At 42.0% G+C, this 27,412-nt stretch overlaps 1 protein-coding gene across 1 annotated transcript in view; it reads left to right on the forward strand.

The window, feature by feature from the left end:
* The window catches only part of bsnb (bassoon (presynaptic cytomatrix protein) b), a 73,452-nt gene that overhangs the window by 36,315 nt on the left and 9,725 nt on the right, over positions 1–27,412 (forward strand). The window contains exons 4-5 of the mRNA XM_059328893.1: positions 18,666–19,457; positions 20,764–27,084. Coding sequence (XP_059184876.1) covers positions 18,666–19,457; positions 20,764–27,084 — 7,113 coding nt within the window. The remainder of the gene's footprint in view (positions 1–18,665; positions 19,458–20,763; positions 27,085–27,412) is intronic.

The raw sequence follows: 27,412 nt of genomic DNA on the forward strand, positions 1-27,412 counted from the left end.
AAAGTGATGATGGTACACCATCACAGATTCAAACGCCCACCCGGCCTCAATCAGCTGCTTGCTGCCTTTTAATACTTCAATATTCCTTTGCGCTGCATGCACTATGTGCTTGTAGAAAGCCAGCGCACATACAGTACTGGTACAAGGATTCAGATTCACACGCCCACATGCGTCTTACACATGCTGCACATGCCAGGATGCATGTATTCACGCCCACTGACACAATACAGGGAACTCACAGATTACACAAAGTGAGCCTTGAGTAATACTCCAACAAATTATACAATATTTGTCAGTTCACTGTGAAAATGTCGTGAATAAAGACACAAAAATGGTTTTAATTTGTAGTTAAAGACTATTTAGAATAGCAGCCTTAGATTACTATACTCAGGGCTGGTACGGATTAAATGTAATTGGGTTTACATAATTAGATTATAATAAATGAATTAGATAATCAGACCAGATTACAATTGAAAGAAATGTGTAGATAGCTTACTTGATTATATTTCTGATTAAGTCTTTAATATATGGCAATGTCAAAATGTTCCCAGTTTTGTTTTAACTAATATTTCTTTTTTTCTTATTTTTTTAAATAATTATTTATTAATAATGGTGTTTTTATTCCTTTTTATTTTCAATGAAAATGGAAGATGAACATTTTGAGGTCAAAACTACAGGGACACTTTAACTTTAAGTATATATAATATTTTATTTAAAGATGTTTCGGCTTAAATAAACAGCATCCCACATGTTGTAAAAATACACACAGTACACCTGCAGTTATAGCCAGTTCTGCTTTTGTGAGACTCATTTGATTTGACCAACTGTATATACCAATTATGCAAAATGCATGTTTAAAGAGTTATTGTGTGTGTTATTAGTTATTTACTACAGTTGGAAGTAATCTGACTCTAGATATAAATGACTGATTTAAGTTAAATAAAATTATGGGATTACATATAAATATCTTCTTGTGATTTTTAGTTATTTCAACCATTTTTCATATATCTCATAATGCGACTGACTCCTTTTTTTAAAATGCTAATGGTAGCATCTGCTACTTTTCAAATATTCCTTCAGCTCCGCAAACACCCACATACTCTCACACAGAGTATGGACCCCCACACACATCATTGTACGTCACCCTCCTGTTCTCCTATTTCAAATGTTTTAAATGGGTGATCCTGACTCACCTCTCTGTAACACAGCCGGCAGAAATATTTCATTCTTTGGCTTGCACCTTATTTTATTTCAGCTCTTTCTCAAATGTTTTGACGTACTCTCACATTACACAGATTTAGGTGAAGTGCCAGGTGCATGTAATGTTCCCCCTGACATTCGTTAATGTGACACTGTGGCTGTCTTGTTCTCTCGTCTCAGTTGTAGTCAGGATGGATCTACACATGCACCCTCCTTCTCCATCCACGTCTCGCTGCTCCTCTCCTGCCGTTTGCATTCCTCTTCCTCCCGTCTACATGCCTTAGTTGGAGACTGCTTGCTGTTGACACATTGATTGAATTGGCAATTACTTCTGGTTGAATCGCTCGCAGTTGACATTGCAACACGGGTACTCAGCCCTCTTGATTCAGTCTACGCTCTGTTGATTTAGCAGCAACAGCAGGGTGAGCATTTTAAAGCCCCTGCACATAGTAAGACAGAGTATTTATAAGAGGTGATACAGACACAAACAAAAAGAGACAGAGACACTGAGATGAGTGTGTGTACTGTGTGTGTGTGTAGGAGAGAGTCTAGAATGAGCTAATAGTTGAGAGTGTTTGTAATCCTTGTTAAGGGAGTGTGGTGATCCCCTCGAGTACGATGCTTAACCCCAGCACACCATTGTAAAGACCCGCCCACACAAATAAGTGCCATCTGAGAATTTTAAGCTCTTGTTGGATGATTAAACCGAGACAATACCATTTTGACTTTCTCTGATAACTATATTAACGTTGATGAAACCCTAATGTTGAAACAAAGGTTTTTCACCCAAATCCTGAATTTCTAAAGAGGCGGCCCGTGTTTAGTTTAAATTACATGAGGCCCCAAATCCCTGTGCCAGAGTCTGCTCAGTGTGTGACTGCGCCGCGGTACACAAGAAGACAGGAAGATGATGTGATGTACAGCAATGACTGCTTCCTGTTGAGATTATGTGGCACCCAGCGCAGATGGCTCGCTGGTGTGGAGGCTTAAATGCCACTCACTCTCATCTCTGGGACCTTTGTGTTTGGCTGCAGGCTCTGGGCTCAGTTTGAGCTCGAGTCGCATACACTTTGCTTAAACTCCTGTACATCACAGACCTGCTGAGGCATACCGGGCAAAGCTCCCACAATTGCTTGTACAGTCAAGTCATATTTTTGTGTGATTTTTATAATGTTGCAATGATTTCCTGATTCTAAAACTGAGACTAGACGTGTTTCCATACAGCTGTTTCTGTGCACGTTTTTGAGGCATCACATGATAAAAGCCGAATTGAAACGGCAACGTTTGATAAAAACCTTCCTCATTCACTATATTCAAACATATGCCATTTTGCTCTTATGTTATGCTACATGGGGGGAAAGGAGTTTTTCAGCTGGGTTGCACAAGTCAAATGTTTGGACCACTTTGCCATAGCTACCTGATGGCTAGTTTGTTTTCCACCCTGTTCCCAGGGTAACATAACAGCAAAATTGCCACCAAAAATAATGTCATGCTCACTTGAGGTGTCAAAAAGAGTTGCTGAACGGGAAATGGAAAGACCATTTAACTCACATGACTGATCAGCTGTTTCCACTGTTGCATTTTCTTGGATCATACAATCATTTATTTTATCCTTTGGACAGCAGGAAACATTTCCAGTAATTACTGGCATGATAAAACAACTAAAACTTCTCTAAATTAACCAAATTCCTGAAGACCTCTGCCCATTTTTCTCTTGTAGATGGTTGAGATGGCCAAGGCAACTTTCTGAGAATTACTGTGAATTACAGTCATGCATCGCTTTTGGCACAAACTTCTGACAAAACTATGTTGTATTCCCTCCAAACCACTTTGATGGAAATAGGCCTTAATTTGCTTATCTTTGTTACGACATTCGCTTACAGTTGAATGTAAACTGACGTTGCCTTATTCTGCTAATCTTCCGTGCAGCACAAGTGTTCATTTTTCATGAGATGTCTTTGAGGTCAACCTCGATCTGTTCCAAGCCCTGCCTGCACCGGCAGCCATATCAGCTCTTTGATGAATGACTATCTAGGACCACAGTGACCATATTGGGCCTGAATTACCCCTCCAGTCCTTTTTCCGTGGTTCTATCTTCAAATGCCCTTCCTCTACCTACCTTGTGAGTGAATGTGCTTTGAAGCCTACAAGGGACCTAAGCATTGGCTTAATCACCTCTTCAGAACTCATCATCTTCAAGGCCTGGTGGCTATGCTAACGAGCTTTAGCGATGCTCCAGGGGCCCCTGGCAGTGCTGTGTCTATCCTCGCTGTCAGAGCCACAGAGGTGGGCCGGAGCAGTCCCCCCACCCCTGCTACTGGGCCCTCCTGTCTCAACACATCAGTTCACCCGCCTCATCGGTGCTCCAGCTCTCTCTTCCCCGCAGCACCTCAGGCATGCGACTACTCCCTAATGCTGGCATTAGGAAAGAAGGAGGGGGTCAGTTGAGTGTGCGCTATGCTTCGAGGCTGCGAGTGCTAAAAGGCTGGCAACACAAATGTGAGATTATGGAACGGAGACGTGTAGCTGTATGTCAAGGGAGTGAAAAAACACAGCCAGACAGAGGGAGAGCTATAATGAAAGGGAGCGGGAGATTGAGAGACAAAATGAAAGAGATAAAGCTCACTGATCGCTCAGATATTACATTTAACCCCTTGCTAATCTTCTCAGTGCTGCAGCTGTCGGACTGATGACCAGATCAGCTGCGAGGCTCTGGACTGCTGCTCTGAACAGTGGCCTGACAACAATATTAACAATAGCAAAAGCAGCATGAGGATCATTACACTCAGCCAGAGATGGTCCTCCCACTGACTCCATTAGTGAAGACACTGGGGCTGTACTGCCAGTGCAGTTTACTGCTGGGGGCGTGACACGGCAACCAATGGTAGGGTAATAGTGCTTAATGGGTTCACTTGGTCACTGTCGTTGTCTTATAAAAAAGACCTCTCCCCTCACAAACCAACACAGACAAGGTTGTTTTTGTCTCAAATGTGTAGTTGTTTATGTTTTCTGAAAGCTGGATGAGTGATTTCTGTGCTTTTTATACCAGAAAAAGATGCAGCACACTTATCTTATGTCTTATCAATCAGCTTTATGCAGTGTGGACTTTGCTATATCTCCTGAAAACCACTCACAACTCACCACACCGATTGCCACCTTTTCCATCCTCCCATTAACAACTCTAATGGGTAAAATGACCAAGGCGAAATTAAATTAATTTGCCATGGACATGTCAGGCTCTTAAAAGGCTTAAATTGCCCCCATACAGTGCATTTATGAGTTAATGTATTCCTGCATTATCACTAAGCCATTTTTTGTCTGTACAGACAAGTTGGTAGCTTGAGACATCAATGAATGGTTTTCAGACCAAGTATGATACAAGCCCAAAGTGACAGCCAGCTTATTCTTAAAGTAATTCTCTCTCCAGGAAATGTTGTTTTCTGCAGTTTCTGGTCTTCAAAGGCCCCGATGACCTATTTTCTCAATCAGCCTCTTACTATGAGCAATGAGGTTCGACATGATCACAGTTTTGTATGCCAAAGTTACAATAGTTTTTTTCCCTCCAGATGACAGATTCCTATATTTTTGTTTGTCTGTGCTCTTCTCAGCAGTGTGAAAGTGGGCGGGACTGAGCTGGAAAATCACACATTTCTGTACACTGAACAGGATTTAGCTTTGGCTTTGATTGTTGTACATTTAGTCATTTATATTTAACATCATAGGTATTTTTTTTACATTATCACAGGCTTTAAAGAACATTAAAAGCTCTTTTTTTCACTCTATTTAAGGAATTAACTTCTTACTTCTCCATGAAAGATCTTTGTTCGTCTGCAATGAACAAGACTTGTGTGATATTAGCACACATATATTTCTGCTGGACTCATTCCAGTGAAGTAATCACCTGACTAGACGCTGGTGACAGGTTACAGCTTGAGTAACTTGTCTTAAAGACAAATGTGAGATACATGAATTGTATTTGCTTGGCTGATGGCGGTAGATTAGCCTGGCAGGAGTATTAGAAACTCATCTAAAATGAAACAGGGCCGAGAAGACAGCCTGATTAACTTGTCCTGGGGACAGACATATGCGATGAGACACATGACTTGCTTGGGCTCGGCTGCCAACTGCAGTGTGAAATAGGTTTGTTTGGCTGCAGCTTGATTAACATTTTGGAAAACAGATGCATGTTTAGGGGTCTGAATATTGTTTCTGTCACTGACTTTATTCTGTTTGTGCCCTGGAGGGGTTCTGTAAAATCTGACTGTTGAGTCCAGAGGAGTGAGCAGATTACCCATGGCAGCAGCCATCCTCTGTATGATGCTGCAGACAAACTACACTGCTGTGTGAGCGTCTGACCTAATCTCATTCAGCCACATTGGCAATCTGTGTCCTATTATCTTGCTGACATTAAGCCTGTATGCTGATTAAGGCCCAAGAAGGTGGAGAACAGTGAATGAGTCATGAAATATGACTGGAGGCAGGTAGTGTAGGAAGGTGAAAATAAGACACATCAATGACTTCTTATTATACTGACTGCATTAGACAGTTTGACCACAGTGAGAGGTGCATTCACTAAACTAAGCTGAGCTTTGCGCTGCTGCTCTGGGACTTTTTTTTTAAAAGGAGATTGCAGAGGGATAAACACTGCAATTCATCTTGAATATTCTCAGGGTAAATTAGCAGAGTTGGGCTAAAAGGCTTACTAAAAAGAATTTAGAAAAGCAAAGCAAACAGTTAAATACACTCCTTGCCTTCAGAGAAGCCCCAGTTGTCCTTTAAGTGCTGTCTTACAAGTCCGGAAGTGTTGAAGTGGGGTATTGGATTGTTCTTGTCCTCTAGGAAAGATTTCACTTCTTTGAGGGATGAAGGAGGCGGATCCACAGAATCGCCCTTAAAGTTTCAGTTATATTTAGACATGGTGGAGGCGATGGATTAGGGTTATTATATGCTATGTTAGTAGCTTAGCACTTCATATATGATGTTCATTTGGTAATAATACTATTTTTATGGATTGAGATTGTTTTAAAGTGTCATTCATCTTGTTTCTAAGTTAATTTTTTTTGTTTAGAATTTTAATTGTGTTGTGTGCTCAGTTTAGATTTTTCAATCTGTCTGTGTTTTTTCTGCCAGGATACTATTGAAAACAATTTTTTCAATATCAAAGAGACTTTTTTAAACAGAAGCTATAATGTCTGTTGCACATTTAACCATATAGGCTGTGTAATCCTTTCAGATTCTTTCTTATAGATATGGCTGCTGGTACCTATGCAGATCCACATCTGCTGCTTTTTACAGTGTGTAATTTATGTATTGAGTGCCCCCTGCTGAGGCAGGACAGTCTGATGTGAGCTGGGCAAAAACAGACCACCTGTTGCCCCCATTGAAACAAATAGCAACAGACAGAATCAGTAAATAAAGCACAGAAAACATGACCTGACCCTGTTCTATCAAGCCCCTGGAGGGACAGCACAGACACACACAGTTAATGGCAGATGACACACTGCTGTCCTGCAGCAACACACTATAAAAAGTTATTTCATATGTGGACTGCCATTGTTTTGGGAAACTCGTCTACAGTAAACATTTTGGTAATCTGCTTGTTTGTGCACATTAGTTATGTCATTATAAAGTAAGCGATAGGATTAGATTTTAAAATTGGCTCGCCTGATGTTTTTTCTATGCAAAATAATACCAATAATGATTTTTTAAAAATACAATAGGTTTACACATCTCTCTTTTAACAGCATCACACAATAGATGATAATGTTGTTCAGCCGGTCAGTGGGTCAGTTTATCTATCACTTTAGTCCAGACTGATATTTCATCAGCTATTGGATTCATTGCTGTGATATTTTGCATTATACAATATAACGCTTCCATACTTTATTCTATATTATATAAGTCCTCAAAAAGAAATTTTGCCTCCAAAAGTAGGATGTATGTATGCAAAAAAAAATGCACAAATACAGTTACAGTGTAAACTACGGCTTACCTGACTCTGGCTGAGTTTATAACTAATCATTGTTTAAGATAACGTTGTAGCGCCTGGTGTGGCCAATCAGATTTCAGGATACGCCCCCTCGCGTCTCTTACACTAATGACCGTTGAGGAGTGTTCATTGCTGCACAGTTAATTCTTTGACTATTATGAGTGTAACACCCGTGTAGTTATAGTGCATTTTGTCATATCTGAATGCATGTATGCACTCAAAATAGCAAGTGTAAGTACAGAGGTATGTGAGCTGAGTCACAGCAATTATGCCTACTAAAAATAAGTATGTTAGCTTTGTAATTGTGAGCATGTTAGCATTCAGATCAAAGCACTTTGCCTAAGGCCAGTGTTTCACAGCCGTTAGAGTGGCTGCAGACTCTTAGCCTGGATAAAATACTGTATATAGCTACATAGATGCTTTCCAATGTTATTCCAATGTGTAAAAAAAAAAAAAAATGTCTTTGATATAGATATGAGGTAAATAAAATAATTATATATAATAATAATAGTGATAATAATAATAATAATACATAAAAATAATAAATAATAGCCATTATTATTATGAGAAGAGAAATTATATTTCTCTCTGTGTGTGTGTGTGTGTGTGTGTGTGTGTGTGTGTGTGTGTGTGTGTGTGTGTGTGTGTACCTATATAATGAATAGGGGGGGAGGAAGACAAGAATAAGTAAAAAAAAAAAAAAAGTAGTACGTACATATAAATATAGATACACATGTACACATTTCAGGTTTGTTTTTAAAATAAAATGTGCATTGAGGTAGAGGAGAGCTGGACACAGTCAGTGACAGCTGAGCTGGGATGTGCAGTAGCTTGTTTGCTGATGCAAAAGTGTGTACATAAAGCATATTTTTGCTTTTCAGTAAAATTCATATTTCACAGGTTCCACATACTAAACCTGCTTCCATCGCCTCCCACACAGGTATCTGTCCTGTTTTCTACTTTTGGGATCTACTGTAGTTTTAAATAGAGTTATATTAATATCAAATCTAAGGAGCTATTCACTGGGACGAGATTCTTTATGCTTTGAATGTGACCTTACTCAGTCTCATTTAGAGTTATTCTCATAAATTTATCTCAGTGACTGCTCAGAAAATTGTCCTGTCGAGGTGCAGGTTGGCATATTGGACATGCTACTGCCACCCTGAGGTAGAAGAAGGAGTAGGACAGTGTAGTGTGGTGCTCTATATTTGGACCCACAAAACTCAGTCTACTCTATTTTGTGTATTCATTTTGAATGCTGAACTGTACATGAGTGGCTGTGACTGTAGTCGAGTCCTGCTTCCTCAGTGGATGATCCTTCATTTCCTCTCTAATCCACAGGCCTGACCACGTGTCCCCATTGAAGGAGTCCCAGGGGATTGACCTATATACCTGCTGACTCTTACTGACCTGTCACAGCCATGGCGTGGCGTGGCACCGCCTGGCACACTGCTGTGACAGGTGTTCGCTCACACTTTGCGCTGCGCACTTGGTAGTTTTAAACCACTGGTCATTCAGACTGTGCATAAAAGAAATGGATACGGTGGTTTAAAGGGCTCAGACTAGCCTGTTCTGCTGACCTTTGATTGTTTTTGTGAACATGACTGCATTGACACAGGACTGAATACAGTGAGTATGGTTACTCGTACTGAAATTTGAAACCTTTGACTGCTACTGTTGCACCTTTGTTACTAGTTTTATGCCCATACTTTACATGTAGTGTGTTGAGGTGTTCCCTATGCTACTTTACTGGTATTATACATGTATGTCTACATTTCTGGGTGCAAACTGTGCGTGACATATTTCCCAACTCACCTTAAACTCACCCCATTCACACCTGCTTGGCAGCGTGCCCCTGCGCACATGGTAGTTAATAATTCAAACTGACCCTCTGCTCCCCTGACCTTCACTTGTTACAAATTAATTATGACCTCCTCTGTCGTACGCCTCATTAATCTCTGTGAGATACGGAACTTGAAGGATTATTATGATGATTTCTTCTTTTTGTTGTTACATAGTTCTCCTCCTTATTTTGGTTCTTTGTTCTTACTTCGAGGGTTGACGTGGCCAGCGCTTTTGTTGTGCACTGTCAAAAAAAATTTACATTCAGGTAATGACTGAGGCTGCTGTGATGGGGAAGACGTGAAAGCTATTGTCAAATTATTTTGGGATAACTCATGTTAAAGAAGGAGGGTTGACAAAGTTTGACATTTAGAAGTAAAACTTTGTGGGAGAGGATTACACATGATGCGTGACAAATGTTTTATATTGCCATGCTGTCATGCTTCCATTCTCTCTTTTTCCATGCTGAAAGTTTGTAGCTGTCTTTCTAACGTCGCCTCAGTTTTTTCTTTGTGGCATAAAAACAACTACTTTGTGCAAAGTGATCTTTGTTTCCTTCCTGGTAATGAGCACCTAAAATATTGTGCCTCGGTGAGGTTTGTGATTGGGTTTAAGGACAGCTGACATTTCTTGCTCACAGCTTGTGGTCTGGTTCCTGGCAGAGTCACCATGCAGGGGACTCGTGCTGTGAGTTGACTGACAGTGAAAGGTGGAAGACTGAGGCTGTGTAGGTTACACTCAGCATGTTTGCTTGCACGTGTGTCCGTATACTCAGCATATCGATGTATAGGTCAGTATATATCAAAATATAGTGGAGAGAAGTAAAGTAAAGAAGGATGAGGGTGTGACCACCAACAGTGCAGGGATAAGAGCTATGCTATTACTGATAAAAGGTTGGTGTTAAATATGCAGCCCACTCCAAGTGCAATATTTAGCAGGATGCTTGAATCTGACTCTCGGAGTGCAATGTTTGTTTTTCTGCTCTGCGCGTTCATGTTGTTGTGTGGGTGTGTATGCTCCCACGGGGCTCCATATCTCTCCATGAAATTCTGCTCTCTCTGGCTCCCTCCATGGGTAGGAAATATTAAAGCTCTCCATCATATTCTTGCCTCACCAGCAGTTTGCTCAGTAGTTATCTGTGCACAGTTCTAGTAAATGTTACTTTTGTGAAATTTTGGCCTTTGTTTCATGGCTGCAACTAAAAAAAGTGTGATTTATGAGCAGGATTGTAAGTTGAGCTGTTGAACACTGTGACCTTTCATTTTAGCTTTGTGGAGAAAAAGGTGTGACGTGCAGTGTAGTATTTTTAAGACAGATCAGAGTCCACTGGGGATATTCCTAGTGGTTGTCTCTCCCTGAAGGAAATGCTCTCCACAGTAGCCACCTCTCCTCATACAGACAAACTCACGCTATGAAAACAGAGACTGCAGGGCTGCATTAGTAGCTAGAAGGAGGAGTCACTGCTCCACCAGGAGTTTAAAATGCATGCAAAATTAAGCAATCTCTACTTCAGTATTAATTTTTTTAGAAAGAAATGAAGACAGATGAGGTACATCTACAGAATGTGACAGGATGGCAGAGTGAGTGACTAGCTGGTGAACACAGGAGTTGGTGGAGACCAAACCAGGGCTAAAAGGAGAGTGACATTCACCAGATGGACAAAACCACATTAACACTTTTTTTTTGTTCCTGCCTTTTGAATTCACAACACCGACCCTAGAATACTCAGGCTGGTGTTCACGACCCCCACACAGAGCCTCCCCCTACTGAGTGATTATTTTTGAGTGATTATTGTGAATTTAGCTCTGAAAATAATGCATGAAAGCTAGCGAACTCACACAGTAATGCATTAACCATTCCCCAGTCTAAAATACATCACATTTTCTTTGAGAACAGAGGTGGAGAACCACTGGTTTAAATGCAATGTAATTTGTTCAGCTGCATTATGTTTTCAGGTTCAATCCATTCCTTTCTCATGAATGTGATATCTTGCGTGAATTTCTTCAAAGTGGGCACACATATCCATTTGTTCTGAAGTGATTCGATTTTGCATGTTAAAGGTGAAGGTCATTGTGACCTCACAATATACATTTTTGACTATAACTCTGGAGTTCATACGCTAAATACGGCAACATTTCATACCAATATAGGTCAAATGAAGTAACTAATGTTTTATATCCAAAGGTCAGCTGCACTGTGACATCAAAATGTTCTGCAAAAAAAAATCCAGAGGGCAATTATTCAACGCCGTTGCTCAGGAACAGAAAGGGAGATTCAGACCACATGTCACATTTGAATTGGTGACACTAATCAATGCTGTCCACCTTAAAACTCTGGTAATTGTATAGATCTGCTGTGCTGCCTCGTTGAAGATGTGTGTGAATCATCTATATTTTAGAATTTGTAGTTTCTTTGCAGCAACATCCACATTTGGATTACTGTCTGCTGTCATGGCTACATATTTTCTGTGTCTGTACAGACACAGATGTAAACTGCAACTTAGCTGGCTGGTGGAGGCAAGCAGCTGTAAGGAGTGTATATTGTGATCTCTTGTGAGGAGTCTTGTACTTGTGGAAGTGTGTAATTGATTGTTTAGCATGGAAACTAACAAGAAATAAACATTCATGGCAGTCTGAAATCCTCTTTGGAACCTCACTCTGACGGACCATCCTGCAGGGGTTTGCAATTTATTTTTTCCTTCCTTGTGCAAGTTTGCCTGAAGAAAGCGAACTCCTTTTTGTACTCCGTGGTTGTTGTTTTTTACAACTTCAAGAACAACTTTTATTGCCTGGAGTTCATCTGCTACTTTTGAGAGCTTGCCCCATTACATTTGAGCAATTTCTGCCTTTACTGGATCATTCCAAATTGAAAGAGACAGTAAACATAGTTGGATTTTAATGGATGGTAGATACCTTAATCAAATTAAGCCCCATCTGAGCACTTTTAATTTGTCATTCACATACCTGCTTTTAGCTTTGGTTGTCATTAGGGCTTTGCAGTCTGGATAATTGATATACTTTGCTTGCTGCATTACATAATTAGGTGAATTTATACCCAAACTAAATTGCACAGACATGGACAGACACACATGTAGTCATGCATTCACACACACACACACACACACACACACACACACACACACACACACACACACACACACACAAACACTCAGGATGCATACACACATGCATGCATACACGCGTGAATGATCAGGACAGTAATGTCTCAGCAAGCTCCTCTGAAAATGGGATCAATCTGTGAGAACGGGATCAATCTCTCTGACCTTTTCTTTGTGGTAACCTGCAGTGTTCAATCTCTCATTAATTTGACAGTGAAAGGGCAGCTTTTCCGGCTGTGCGCTGACTGGATGGAGCCTCGCTACACTGCCGGTGTTCACACTATCCACCTTTGTCTCTCCTGGCAGATTCTGTTTCACTCACTTACTGCTCTCTCAGCTCCACTCTCGGTTAAGTGAAATACAAAAGACAAAACAGAATTCACATCTGCGTAACACTTGTTTCAGCTTAGCTACTTTACAATTCAAAGTTTGCAGAGACCATGAGCTTAAAATGAATGTATGGGTATATGGTGTAATATTTACTGCAGAGATGTACAACTATAAAAAAGACATCCACGATGCAACACCTCATAAGCTTAAGTTATATATTTATATATTTTTTTATTTCCTTGGGGGCAGCATGGTGGTGCAGGGTATGCTTCCCCTAGCGATGGTTGTAGATCAGGAGTTTGTAAAATACTCAGACCAACAACATGCGACGTTCAAAGTCACTTAAATCAACTTTCTTCCCCATTCTGATGCTCAGTTTGAACTTCAGCAGCTTTTCTTTACCATTCATGGAAAACATTATTAGACCACCCTTGTTTTCTTCTATTTCTTCTATTATATTTGTCCAAACAAATGTACCTCTACTTGTGCCAGGCAATAAAATGAACAAAAAAATGAAGAAAACAATGGTCTAATAATTTTTTCTATGACTGTATCTCCATGCCTAAATGCATTGAGTTGCTGCCATGTGATTGACTGATCAGATATTTGCATTGCAGGTGTGCCTAATAAAGTGGCCAGAGTGTAAATTGCGTGTCAGTGTGTCAGTGATGATGTAATAGCCTGCTGACCTGTCCACGGTGTACCCCACCACTGGCCTTATATCAGCTGGGACCGGCTCCAGCTTCGCCACGACCCTGAATAGAATAATAGTTATAGATAAAGGATGAATGGATTTTTCTAGGGAATTATATGGTGGCCCTGAGAGCTTAAAGTACTGCAGCTCAAGAAAACACAATTCATTTTTTTTCAGATTCAGTTTTGCACAAACACACAGCGAGCAGTGAATTTGTCCTCTACATTTAACCCATCCTTTACACACTAGAGAACACACCACATACAAATAGACAAACAATCTATGGAGGTATTACAATGCAATACTAGAATACAAGAACTTGCAATAGTTCCACACCAGCTGCAACGCCAAATCGGGCCAGGGGAGTAAAGTGGGGACCTTAGCTCCTTAATTAAGGGCTCTTTCCTTAATTAAAACTTTTTACATGAAGGAAAGCAACATTCTTCTTAAGGTGGTGGACAAAAGCGTCTGAGTCTTGACTGATTTGTTTCCAGGGAGATATTATCGAGTTTATATAATAACTTTGCTGAAACATTGCTGTTGCTGCTCTACAAACATAAGTCACTCACATTTAAAACATTTAAATTCTAAATCTGTTTCTGAATGTATTTGTATTTGTATTGTTTTAAAATAATATATATTTTGAAAAGCAATTATTAAGGAATGAAAAATGACTAATAAGAGTATAAATTAAGGGGCCCAACCATTAAGGAATATCAACGAGAGTAGTAGTATCAATGAAATAATTACGTTACCCGTCCCTACAGAAAGAACAGCTGTGACTGTGTATCAATACTGCAGAAAATGAGTATTCATTGTAAATATGTATCAAAAAATCTTTGTCTTCTAACCATTATAGATGTCTTTGCGTCTCTCTTGTGCTAGGTCCCAAAAGTTTGCTGTTAAATTCAACATATTTCGAGTAGAGATGCAGTAAATACATTGATGCTGTTGCTGCACTGGTGATTGTGCACAATGTTGGAAAAGCATGTGTCCTGTTATATTTTTTTTATATTTATATTTAAACTGGAAGTTGTTGCTTGTTACCTCATTACATGTTGCAGCGAATAAGTGCAGACACCAAAAGCTTCAGATGTAATTGATAGATTACAGTCAGAGTCTAGTCTAGTCTGAGTTACAGTTCAGTCAAGGTTAAGTACACTCTCCACTGAGCACACAAGTTAACCTGCCATTTAATAAGGTCACCAGTTCACTAACAAGATGATCACGCTGACAAACTCCAAGTCTGCTTCTGCCACATAAACGCAGAAGACATACACACAAACACACAATGAATCCCCCAAAGCACAAAAAGTCAAGTGAATGATAAAAACAAAAACTACAAAAAACTATTTTCTGCTTGAGGAAATCATTTGATTGTCTGTCTCTTTTGTAGTTTTGGCCATAGTTGAATCTGTATGTATTGAGCTGTCGAACTGTTCTTCAGAGGGCAGTTAAAAAGTAGAAGGGGATTGCCACAGTGAATTGGTTGCTCATTTTCAGGGTGCATTAAAGGCCTGTCTCAGAGGCACAGAGGCTCAGTCTTTTATACGGACCTGATTTTCTCCACACAGTGTGGGCAGAGGTGGGTAGCACAGCCCACATCACTCACTGCTGTACAAGCTAAAGCACTCTACATGAATAATTTGCTACTCCCAGCTCCGGTTTGGCCTTGCTCCTCTCTCCCTTTCACCCACGCAGTGATGTTATGCTGATTCAGGAGCAAAAAGGGAAGTTTGGCAGTGCCAAAATGGCAGGAGGAAAGCCTCTTGGTAGAGGACAAATTACCATTATAGTATCTAATTTAAGTGTTTTATGAAATTCTGCTTTATTAAACATGCTAAGAAAGATTTGATGTGGTTTTGCTGAAGTTGAAAGTGAGTGGACTTCAGAGGCGGGCAGTTTTTTTTGTTTTGTTTTTTTATCTGATGATTATGTGGTCATATGCATGCATGTGTGCACATAGTACACGCTTATGGCACGTCCTCACCGTCTATATTGTCTCATTGCTTCAGTGGTTCTCTGTCGGCCCCAATTGTTCACTGGCTGTCCACAAACACACAGACGCTTGTCTCTGACATTTCTAGACAACATTTTTTTTTTAACATGTGAAAGAACCGGCACAGATGGCTAGTTCTGAGAGTACTGCACCTGTTTATATATAGCTTCTCAGTAGAGCACTTGAGAGAGATGAAAACAAAGCAAGTCTGTCTGTTGGGCATGCCAATGGCTCCGTCCACGCTTCGTGGTCTCAGCTGAGACAACAGATTCCTGTAGGATTTGGGCACGTTAAGAAAGGGTTCATCTAGAACGGAAAAATAGAATCAGTAAAAATAGCATGTTAAACATAGATTTCCAATGTAGCCACCGTATCTGTCTTTATACTGCGTTATATCACATTTGGTTTTGGCAGTAAGTTTATTCAGAAATGTCACTTTGTCAAACTAAGTGGGTTAAGTTGAAAGTTCTCATAGTCACTGTGGTTTTTGCTCCTTGGAAGGTTTATAAACAGGCTCAGCATTTGCCAGGCTCTTATTTTATCTCCTTTTATGCTGAAAAATGTTGTAATGTAACTGCCCACACTAGTCCTCAGTTCGCTGCAGCGTTATTCTTACTGGACTGAATATTTTCACAGCATTCATGATTCAAATGGCATCATTTCTAAACGAGGGAGTTGCATAATTTAACACTCCTGTTGCATAAGGGCTCTAATTGAGTTATTGTCAACAGAAGAACAGTCGAAGTCTACCGGTGCAGAGCTGAATTGATCACAATTTTTACATTAATGCATAACGGTTGGGTCGCTCTGGTTTGTAGGTATTTCTACAAAAAGCAATGCACTGAATTTCATAGCTATCCTACAAAATTTTGTGAGTCTGATGTTTCAGACTGTGGATGCATTAAGGGAAGGCAATACAAGAGGTGGAAAGGAAAAAAAAATCCACTTTGAGACTTTGATCCAGGAGACTAACGTCACTAACTTAACAGCATCCAGTTTTTCGTGATTTTAAGCCGAACCCTGTTAATTTTTCCTAAACTTAAACAGGTGGTTTGTTGCTGAACCTAAAAAAGTTATGTATCACAATCTCACCAATTTGTTTAAAACAGCGACCACTGTTTTGTAGGATATCATACAAACCAGTTTTTACTAAGAACAATCAGGATTAGTTGACAAACCAAGCAATTTATCATTGTTTTGCAGACCCATTTTAAATATCTAGGAAATTGTCTTCAATGATTCCCCAAAGAGAAAATGTTCCAGTCAATGCCTCATAGAAACAGCATTTTACATTTGAATTATAGGCACCTATTAAACCTATAAATATACAGCAACAGCACCACATATAGTAACATATATCACATCTTTTATAGCCATCATCTTCACCACCACCTTCTTTCTTCTTCTCACCATCATCATTATTAGTCCACCACCACGTTCTTCTTCTTCCTGTTTTTTTCCATCCTCCTCCTCCTCCACCTCCTCCTCATCCTCTTTTCATCCTTTTCTGTTCAATTTTGGCTGTTGCTTTGTCTCCAACCACCCACATCAGCGAGTGGTGAACCATTATTTGTAGATTCTTTCACCTTCACAAATCAGTTTTTACTGGACAAATAGTGGGTCTGTGATGGTCTGCTTCCAACCTTCATTGTGGTCAGTGAGCCAAACAGGTTTTTTTTTTTTTTTACAAGAAACCAGAGGACACACAAGGAGCATTGAGAAGAACAAAAAAATCAATCTCTCACTCACACACACAGAGCCTGATCAATTTCTACACACAGGTTTAGTATGAAGCGAAAAGAAGACAGATTGTGTCCTCCATCCCGACTTCATCACTGGAGACTTGTCTGTCAAACGCAGGTCTCTGGAGTCTCCAGATTAAGATCCTTATCTTGCTGTTAGGATGTTCCTTGCTGACTAAATGATTGCCACTCTGTGTCTATCTCTCTTTGTCTTGCCTGTAATGTGGGCTTTTCTCAGTTATTTATATCATTGAGGCAGATAACTCTTCTTAAGGCTCGCCCGGAGGTCAGACATGTGACAGAAGTGAAAGAATCCCAATAACTTCCACAAGTACTGATTATATTTGATAGTTGCAATGTGAGCAAAACGTAAAGGTATTTAAAGAAAAACACTCTGGCATCTTGACTGTTTGGACTGCAGTAAAGATGCCTTCTGATACACTCATTGAACACCTGCATTGTTTTTATTTATTAGCTGTTTTTCTGCATTGTTGCTGTTGAATTCCATCTTCTCTATTTATGCTTTTGAGGTATGACACCAATAAAAGTGATGATTTACCAGGCAGATGGTAATCGGCAATAGAGGTGTTTATGAGATTATTTGTTTTGTTGTATAAGTCTGTGACACAATAACGCTCGCTCTTCAGGCCTCAGGCATGGATGATTATCATAGAAACGGAGCGCTGTGTTACAAACATGGTGCCGTCGCCTCTCTTTTCAGCTTTCATAACCTGTAATATAACCATTTCTTTGCATCGAGCAGTTTCATTGATCTGCTGCATTGACCTGAAATTGAATCTCTTTATGTTAATATCCTGTCTATGATGGGTTTTGTTCTGGATTTTTAACAGTGTCAGAATATATAAGTACCTCCACACATAATGAGGATGAGGGTGAAGGACGAATCCTACTCTTGCAGATTGAAGGTTTGCTGTGGGCTCCATAAAAGGTCTAATGACAGTTGCAACCCTCCAATCTAATAACAGATGTGTTAATTTGTATTCACACAGCACTCTTCCTCTGTGTACCCTGTTTGAGAGTGCTTAATGTTGTCAAATGATTAAGTCTTCACCAGGAGATGAAAGGCCTTGTTTGGACAGGCTTTCAAATATTCAGTTGTTAAGACTCGCTATACTGAGTCCTTGGCACTCCATGACCGCTTATGAAGCAACAACTTTCTGATTTAATTTTCCTTAACGAACAGACATTTATATTTCTGTTCTGTACCCATCAAGCATCATGAATAGTAATCAAATAATGTGTCTACACAGTGTCAATATCAAAGTAAACAGCATACTTTGTGTATGTAATCAGATTGCTGCCCATTTAAATAGTGTTTCCTTTCTGTTTGCTTACTGTTGGCACCAGGTGGAATCCAGGTGAAACTAAGAAGGCTGTTCTCATGTACAGTTAATATGATTTCCTATGAAAAGCAATTATCCAAAATGCTACAGCTTTCCTACAAAATTGACTTAGTCCCTTACCATGTCCTTTTGTTCCTAACTTTAAACATAGGTTGTTGCTTAAACCAAACAAAATGATTCCCAACATTGATGTGTTTAAAGCAGTGACCAGTCTTCATATGATTTCCAGTAGGAAATCATATGAACCCATATAAGAGAATATGTCGTAAGAGAACTCTGAATAATGTACATAAATATAAGAGTTTGTTGCAAGAAAGCACATGCTTGAGTCTGATTAGTCTTTTTTGAAGTTTGTTGATTGTTGTTCTCTTTGTGCTTGTTTTCCAGAAGAAAGAATGGCTGTGCTTGAACTGCCAGACGCAGAGGGCTCTGTCAGGAAGCTTGGGAGATATTCCAGCTCCTGTTGCACAGCCAGCGGGATCCCCCCGGCCACCTGCTACAGCCAATCAACAACCACCTCAGCAGAAAGGGCCAAATCACCTATTAGGGCCTAGGCCCACAGGTCCTCAACAACAGCAGAAACCATCGGGTCCCCAAGTAAGTGGCCCTGTCTCTCCTGTGAAACATGCTGGTCCTGCCCCTCAAACCAAGGGGCCCAGCCAAGCTCCCCCTCAAACCAAGGGTTCAACCCAACCTGTTCCTCAACCTAAAGGCTCAACTCAGCCACCTCCCCAAACTAAGGGTCCAACACAACCCTCAGCTCAGAGTAAGGGGCCTCAAATTAAAGGTCCTAATCAGTCACATGCTCAGAGTAAGGGCCCTGTTCAGTCTGCTAACCAAATAAAGGGCCAGGCCAAAGGGCCGGCTCAGACAAAAGGATCTGCTCAGCCCTCTGCTCAGACGAAGGGTCCTTCTGGGGCCAAGGCCACCCCGGGTAAAGCCGCGCCCAACCATGCCAAGGCCTCTCCCGCCCAATCAAAAACAGCACCCACTCAGTCTAAACCCACAGGTAACAGCCAGGCCCGAAAACCACCGCAGAGCCAGGAGAAGACTAAAGTCACATCCAAATCTCTAAAAGAAGACGTCAAGGCCTCGCCGAAGAAGGCAATGTCAGAGACTGTCACTTCACCAAAAGACATGAAGATAACTGAAGATACACAGAAGTCAAGACACCATGAAGTGAGCTACCTGCAACTTCTTCGCCTTCACTTGTTACTCTTGAGTCACCATTTTTATTTAATTTAATTTTTTTTTTCCTCCATTCGAATAATTGTTACCATTTCTCAGAATCATCTTCATCAAACCATAATCTTTTTAATCATTCATTCCGCATCACTTTTGTCGGCATCATCATAACATCATCTCGTTTTTTAAATATTCTTTTCGTTTTAGAATTTTTGTAGTTTAAAATGTTTGTCTTGAATTTTTTTTCTTCCTCTTCTTTAATAATTAGTTCCATTGGTCATCTTTAATCTAAAGCTACTTAGCTGTAGTTATCATCAACTTGTCATATTATCACTAATATAATAATTAACATTCGTGTTTCATCATATCACCGCCATTTTTTAAATCATTTCATATCAATATAACTTTCTCCGTCATAATATCTTTCTCATCACATCTTCTTCATCATCATCATCATCATCATCATCATCATTATCGTCATCACATCATCATTGTCTCATTGGCATTCCTTCATCTTCAGCCTGTTCCCCCATTCTTCCGCCTGGTTTTGTCCACTTTAATTTTATTTATTTCAATGTGACACTTCGTGATGATATTTTAAGCATTCTAAGCATGTTCGTTATTCTTCAACGGTTCGAAGAATGCAACGGAGAATGCGTCAGAGATGGCAATCAAGCATGTAACCAAATGACATTTGTCTGTAGATGTTGTATGTTTAACTGTCTGTTATATTCACTCTGTGTGTCACTGTATTTATCCATCTGTATGTACATAACTTTGAAAGGCAAACTCAACCCAAATCAATAGAATGTGATCAATAGCTTCAATTACCTACAAAATAAGATTATATTCACAAAGAAATCAAATTTTTAAAGCTATGATCATTCAATGCTTTTTCAGTTTTTATAAAGTTAGTCTTATTAATAAATGTGACTGTTTGCCATGTAAGTAGAATTCCCAAAACCTAAAGCCATGTAAAAAGTATATTATAGTAAATATTTGGGTTGATTTTAGCCTCAAGTTTTACTATATCTGTTTTTGATTAAGATTTTGTTCTTTCAATGTAATTATTCTCTAATATCTAAGTATTAGAGAGTTTTTCTGTTGTAAAGTCCAGCGCTTTAATTTCACTCCCTATTATCTACAAATGTTCATTAAAATGTGACTGCTGATGAGTTGAGGAAATAATGGTATATAAGGTGCACTGAGGCTTGTAATAGTCCATGCCATGATGTAAGCAAAGGGAAAAACGGCCCTTTTTTTGCTTCTGACCTTCTTCTCTTTCTTTCTCTTTTTTCAGGATTACAACAAATCAAGTACACAGAGTCTAAGTGACACTGGATACTCCTCAGATGGGATCTCCAGCTCTCATGGGGAAATTACAGGACAGATCCGGGAAGAAGGAATCAAGCTTAATGAAAGAGGTGCTTCCATCCCCTCAGAAATCACCAAGCTAGAGACCTCTATGAAGCCTTTGCTTGAGTCAAAGACGGCGCCAGACCAGAAGCACAGGCCACATTCACTGTCTGTAGGACAGGGCCGGGACTATGATCCTGATGATGATGCAGCAAGGGATGAATCAGAGGATGACCTCAGTTGTAAGCTACGCCATGATTACGTGGAGGACAGCAGTGAAAGTGGTCTCTCACCATTGCCAGTAAGACAGAAGAAGACACATAAAGAATTAACAGATGAGGAATTCATGAGGAGACAAATTATGGAAATGAGCGCAGATGAAGAGGAGATGGAAGAACATGGGAACCAGAAGCCTAAAAGGGGACATAAAACCAGTGGGGATCCAAGCAAAGAGAGACGACGTCTGGCTCAGCATTCTAATAGTTTTGAGGATGACACCAAGGCATCGGAGGCAAATGAAGAGGAAGATGTCGTAATGGCTGGGGGCCTTCGGCGGTTTAAGACTATTGAGCTGAATAACACCAACAGCTACAACCGCGAGATGGAGCTCAGTACTGAACATGACCTACGAGAACCAGAGCTAGAGATGGAGAGTCTGACTGGCTCTCCTGAGGAGCGGTCCAAGGGAGAGTATTCGTCCACCCTACCTGCCACCACTCCCAGCTACACCTCTGGAACATCCCCCACATCTGTGTCGTCAATGGAGGATGACAGTGACAGCAGCCCTAGTCGTAGGGCAAGGCTAGAGGAGGCAAAGCAGCAGAGGAAGGCTCGGCATCGGTCCCATGGGCCACTGCTGCCCACTATCGAGGATTCATCTGAGGAGGATGAGCTCAGAGAGGAGGAAGAACTACTTAGAGAACAGGAGCAGATGAGAGATCTGGAGCAACAGAGGATCCGAAGTACTGCTCGAAAAACAAAGAGGGATAAAGAGGAGCTACGGGCACAGAGACGCAGGGAAAGATCCAAAACTCCCCCCAGCAATCTCTCTCCTATTGAAGATGCATCGCCAACAGAAGAGCTGAGGCAGGCTGCAGAGATGGAGGAGCTTCACAGATCATCATGTTCTGAATACTCACCATCTATGGACTCAGAGGCAGAGGGCTTTGAGATGATTGGTGGAAAGCTTTACAAATCAGGAAATGAATATAACCTTCCAACCTTCACATCACTCTACTCCCCTACAGAAAAGACATCAGCAACGTCACCATCTGATAAAACACTAAAAAGTGCAGAGGAGGTCTATGAGGAAATGATGAAGAAAGCGCAGCTCATGCAGAGGCAAGGACATGCAGTTAATCAGCAGAAAGGAGCTTCTCAGCCTGACAGTAAACATCATCTTGACGCCGGAACTTCCCTAACCCCTGGCTCAAGCCCAACGCAGCTTACTGCACCCATGTCCTTCTCAACAACAGGGAGTGATCCACGAATTCCAGGAATTCATGCAGCACAGCATCTATCAAAAGAAACACAAAATAGGATGATGACACAGAGTGCCAAAATTGAAGGTGTTGTTGGAACTGCCACAACCAAAGCCCAAGTCGGTCAGACTGCCACAACTCGACAGGCCAGTAGCACAGTGCCTGCTGGCAACAGAGCAGGCGCCCAGAGGCCAACGCAGACATCACCTGACTCTGGAACATCCTCCATAACCTCCAAAGTCTTCTCCCTTTTCAAAGGTCCCAGTCCCCCTGTCTCCCCCAACGCATCTCCAGCACAAAGCCCAACGCACACACCATCGGTGAGACCCAGTGGTGGTAGTGGCAGGCAGCTGCCATCTCTGCCGGGTGGTCCTGCGTCAGCCGCAGCATCCCATGGAGGTCAGGCACCGCAAAGGACAATGTCGCCCCGTCTTGCACGACAACAGTCCTCTCAAGATGCACCAGTGATGGTGATAACACTAGGTTCTGATACAACTTGTCCTTCAAAGCCCATCACTGTAAATTCTTCCACTTCCCCATTGTCTTCACCAACACAGGTCAGTTGTAAAACGTTGTATAGTTCCCAGTCTCTTTCAACAAGTTCGCCAACATCACCACAAAGGCAGTCTCCGAAACATTCTTCACAGATGGCTCAAAGTGTTGAAAAAGTAAATGTTGGTATTAGCACTGTGACCACAACTGCATATGGTCGTGGATCTATGGAGAATATATCTCTATGTAAAATCTCAAATATTCCAGGCTCTACAATGGTTGTGGGTCAGGGCCAAACACTTTCAAGCACTAATGTTGTGGATTTGAGAGCCCCAATGAGGCCAGCTCCAATTATAATGACAGACCAGGGGATGGACCTAACATCCCTTGCCTCTGATACAAGGAGATACTCTTTAGGATCAGAACAGCCATCTATTCGTCACACAGCAGTGCAACCTCTTATTATGAACCTGAATGCACAAGAGCAACCGCACATATCTGTATCAACACCGACCACCGTTAGTGTCACCGTTGCAGGTTCTATCTTCATGACCCAACCCAAGCAACCAATTGTGTATGGAGATCCTTTGCAAAACCGTGTTGATTTGGGGCAGGGTGTTGGTGCAGCTGTATGTTTAACCCAGAGCAAGACACCAATCACTGACCCATCTATTCCCAAAATTGATGCCTGCCTGCAGAACCTGGGTATACAACAGCAACAACTGCAGTTACAGCAGCAGAAACTCCTGCAGCAGCAACAGCTTCTTGAGCAGCAGCTCCAGCAGCACCAACAGCAATCCTCTTTTGCTCGTTACAATTTAGCTAATCAGGTCCAGCCAATGCTGATGAAAAAAGACCTTGTAGTAAGCCAGACAAGCAGTGCCCCGTCTGCAGTGACTGCCAGTGCCATCCCTAGACTATCCCCCATGGGTCCACCATCAGTGTCTGGGGCTCTTGCTTCTAATGTTCCCAATGAAGTCTATAGTGGAGTTGCCTTAGAGCTGAAAAACAAGCCAACAGTAATGAACCTGTCCACAGGTAAGCCCCATGTCATGATGGTACAACTTGATGAAAGTAACACATCCCAGGGGGCCACCGTGACTCAACTGGTAAAGAAAGAGGAACCTCCTCCACCTCCTCAGGTCTTGGATCTCACTGGACAGATAAAACCAGATAACCAGGTGGCTTGTTGTGATGTTGTTTACAAATTGCCCTTTGCTGGTTCCTGTTCAGGGTCATTCACTCAGAAGCCTACAGTGTCTGCAGATAAAACTCCCACCACTGAAACCTCCCAAGCAGCTCACCCTCCCCACCCACCGCACTACAATGTCAGCCAACAACAACACCAGCCTCAAGCTGCACAAGGAGTGACAGAGGAACATAAACCATATCAACAACCCATAGTCCCCTCAGGAAGAATTCAGCCCTCCATGTCTGATACTAATCTGCCCTCCATGACGGATGCTGGTCACTATCAGAGTAATGTCCAGGGGGGTCTGGCAGTAGATCTTAGCAACATGAATCAGGCTTATGATGGTGGATATCTCGGCATTGGAGCACAGTATGGATCTTACACTGACTTGCGTCACCAAGGAGATATTACAGGCCCTTCATTACCCCTTCGCCGATATGGCTCTATGTCCAATATCAATTCTGACTATGCCTGTGGTTCACGGGACCCAACAGGACAACCTGACTCCAACCTGGCTCAGTACAGTGCAACCACTGCAAGGGAGATCAGTCGCATGTGTGCAGCTCTTAACACTGTGGACCAGTATGGGAGCCGGTATGGAAATAACCCTGAACTAGTACCATATGGGGCTGGAAGGGGTGGAACTTTAGCTCGGCTGAATCTCCAACAAAGCTTAGCATCAATAAGAGCAAACCTACTGTACGGCCCAGATGGAAGACCAACAGCAAACGGCCAAACTTTAACAAACCTAATAAATGCTAGACAAGCCAGTATACGCGCCTTGTACCCTGCTGCTATGAGAGGGGGCGATGGCATGATATATTCCACCATTAACACTCCGATAGCCTCCACCTTGCCAATTACCACCCAGCCTTCCTCTGTCATGCGTCCCATGCCTCGAGGAATTTACAGACCATACCCTACAGGTGTAACTGCTGTACCATTGGCTACCCTTACCAGGTTGCCTCAAATGTCTCCCAGAATGCCTCTGTCCACACAGGGACCATATTCCTACCCTCCTCCAAACCAGTATCCGTCAGCCACACAATCAGGGAGTGTGCCTGATGTAAGCAGCTCACACCAGGAAACTCCTGTGTACCTTGGAAAGCCTTTAACAACCATTGCTGCGCAAACAGCTGCAACCATTCCACCCACCCAAACTGCAGCACACTTAGGCACACAAAATGTACCAGCAAGTGGTTTGCAAACAACAGTAGATCAACAGGCAGTTCACGCTCAACTTACCTCACAGAGTGTTACGCCCCTCTCTCAAGCTCAAGGCCAACCTCCAACTGTCCAGCCAATGCAGGCTCAGATGCAGCCACATCAGTTACCTACTCAAACTGAACCTTTATCTTTGACTCAAACCCAGTCTCAAGTTCAACCCATCAGTCAACCTCAACCATTAGCTCTGCCACAGGGTCAGCCACAAGCAGCACCCCATGGCACTGCCATAGTACCTAGTCCCAAAGTTTCTCCTCCCACTGATGCCCAGAAATCTAAGGAAGATGAGCGACTGAGTCAGCAGCAAGAGCATGTGCTGCAGCTAGAGCGAGAACGCGTTGAACTGGAGAAATTACGGCAGCTGCGCCTACACGAAGAGCTTGAAAGAGATCGTATGGAGCTTCAGCGACACAGGGAAAAAGAACAACTAATAGTCCAGCGCGAGATTCAAGAGCTGCAGACAATCAAACAGCAAGTCCTTCACCAACAGCAGGCAGAGCGGGAAACACAGCTCATTATGCAAAGAGAACAACTGGCCCAGCAGAGAATGCAGCTTGAACAAATTCAGTCTCTGCAGCACCAGCTCCAGCAGCAGTTGGAGGAGCAGAAAAGGCAAAAGACGGCAGCCGTGGAGGCAGCGGCTGCTGTTGCAGCAGCAGAGGCAGCCGCTGCATCAGCGGTGGCAGCAGCAGCAGCAACATCTGCCCAGGGTGCTATACAAGGGGTAGTTGTTGGAGGGGGAGCTCCTCAAGGGTTCATTATTTGTGATCAGAGTGGGAGAGTTATTCAACAAGATGGACAAAGTGTCCAATTTTGGCAGGATGGACAAGTGGTTCAAGCTGTGATGGCTGCTCGACCTATTCAAAGTTCTGCCTCTGAAATGTCTTTGAGAAGCAGCGACAAACAGGCCGAATCCAAGATCATGAAGAAGCAGAACTCCATGCCTCGGCTGAGGGATGGATCAGAAGAGGACTCTGTGAAGAGGATTACAGACAGCTGTGTGCAAACAGACGATGAAGATGGAGAGGACAGATTCATGAACAGGCGTAGGAGAACAAGGCGTATCGCCGATTGCAGTGTGCAGACTGATGAGGAGGACCAGGGTGAGTGGGACCAGCAGCCAGTAAGGCGCAGGCGATCACGAGTATCCAAGCACTCTGAGTCCAGTGGTGAGGCTAAATCAGAAGGGTCATCCAAAGTGGCTTCTACAAGTATAGCTATTCAGACCACAAATGATTCATCATGCCAAACAGAGCCCGACCAACTAAGCAGGATTTCACCTGCAATCCATATTACCATGGCCGAGACCTCAAAGGTTGACCTACTACATTACATAGCGGCCCCAGAAAGGACCCACAAGGGAGAGAGTCTGGCCTGCCAGACAGAACCAGAGTCTCAGTCTCAGGGTGTGGTCGCCCCTCAGCTGAGTGTCCCTACAACTATTAGTCCGTACTCCACAAGTTTGCATATAGTAGGTGCAAACACAGCTGACCCAACCTCCCCTAGACTCCAAGGAGTTGCTAAGTTTGAAAGAAGGAAACCGGATCCCTTGGAAATTGGCTATCAACAAAATGAGTCTCCATCACGCCAGCCCCCCAAATCTCCCCAAGTACTATACTCCCCTGTGTCTCCATTGTCCCCTCATCGCATGCTGGAGACAACATTTGCCTCGCAGGAGAAACTTAACAAGGCCCATGTGACGCCCCAGCAGAAGGCCTTCACTGCTGAATCACCCCAACGCCACCAGACCCTACCACGACCCATAAAAAGTGTGCAGCGCTCCATGTCGGATCCAAAGCCTCTCAGCCCCACATCAGAGGACCCTGGCAAGAACAGGTTCTCCCCGTACCATCAGCAAGCTATGTCCAACAGTCAGGTAAGAAACCATTACTTTTTCTTTGAACAGAATTCAATTAATCAGTTGTCTAAATTTCTGAAGGCTTACTAAAATAATAAAGAATATAATATAAAATATATATATTTTAGTGGAATTTATTCAGAAGAAATATCTATTTTTAGAAACACAGAGCACCCACAAAATGTAAAGTAATTTCTTCAAATAACACTGCAGTGCACGATGCATAAACGCTTATGTCCCCCCTGGAGATGTGAGTATTTTGATCAAATACAACATATGTTTTTGCTGCTGATGTCAAACGTGCACTGATGTCATGTGTACCATATGCTTATTTGCATGGGATAAT

This window comes from Centropristis striata, chromosome 3, assembly GCF_030273125.1.
Source record: "Centropristis striata isolate RG_2023a ecotype Rhode Island chromosome 3, C.striata_1.0, whole genome shotgun sequence".
NCBI lineage: Eukaryota > Metazoa > Chordata > Actinopteri > Perciformes > Serranidae > Centropristis > Centropristis striata.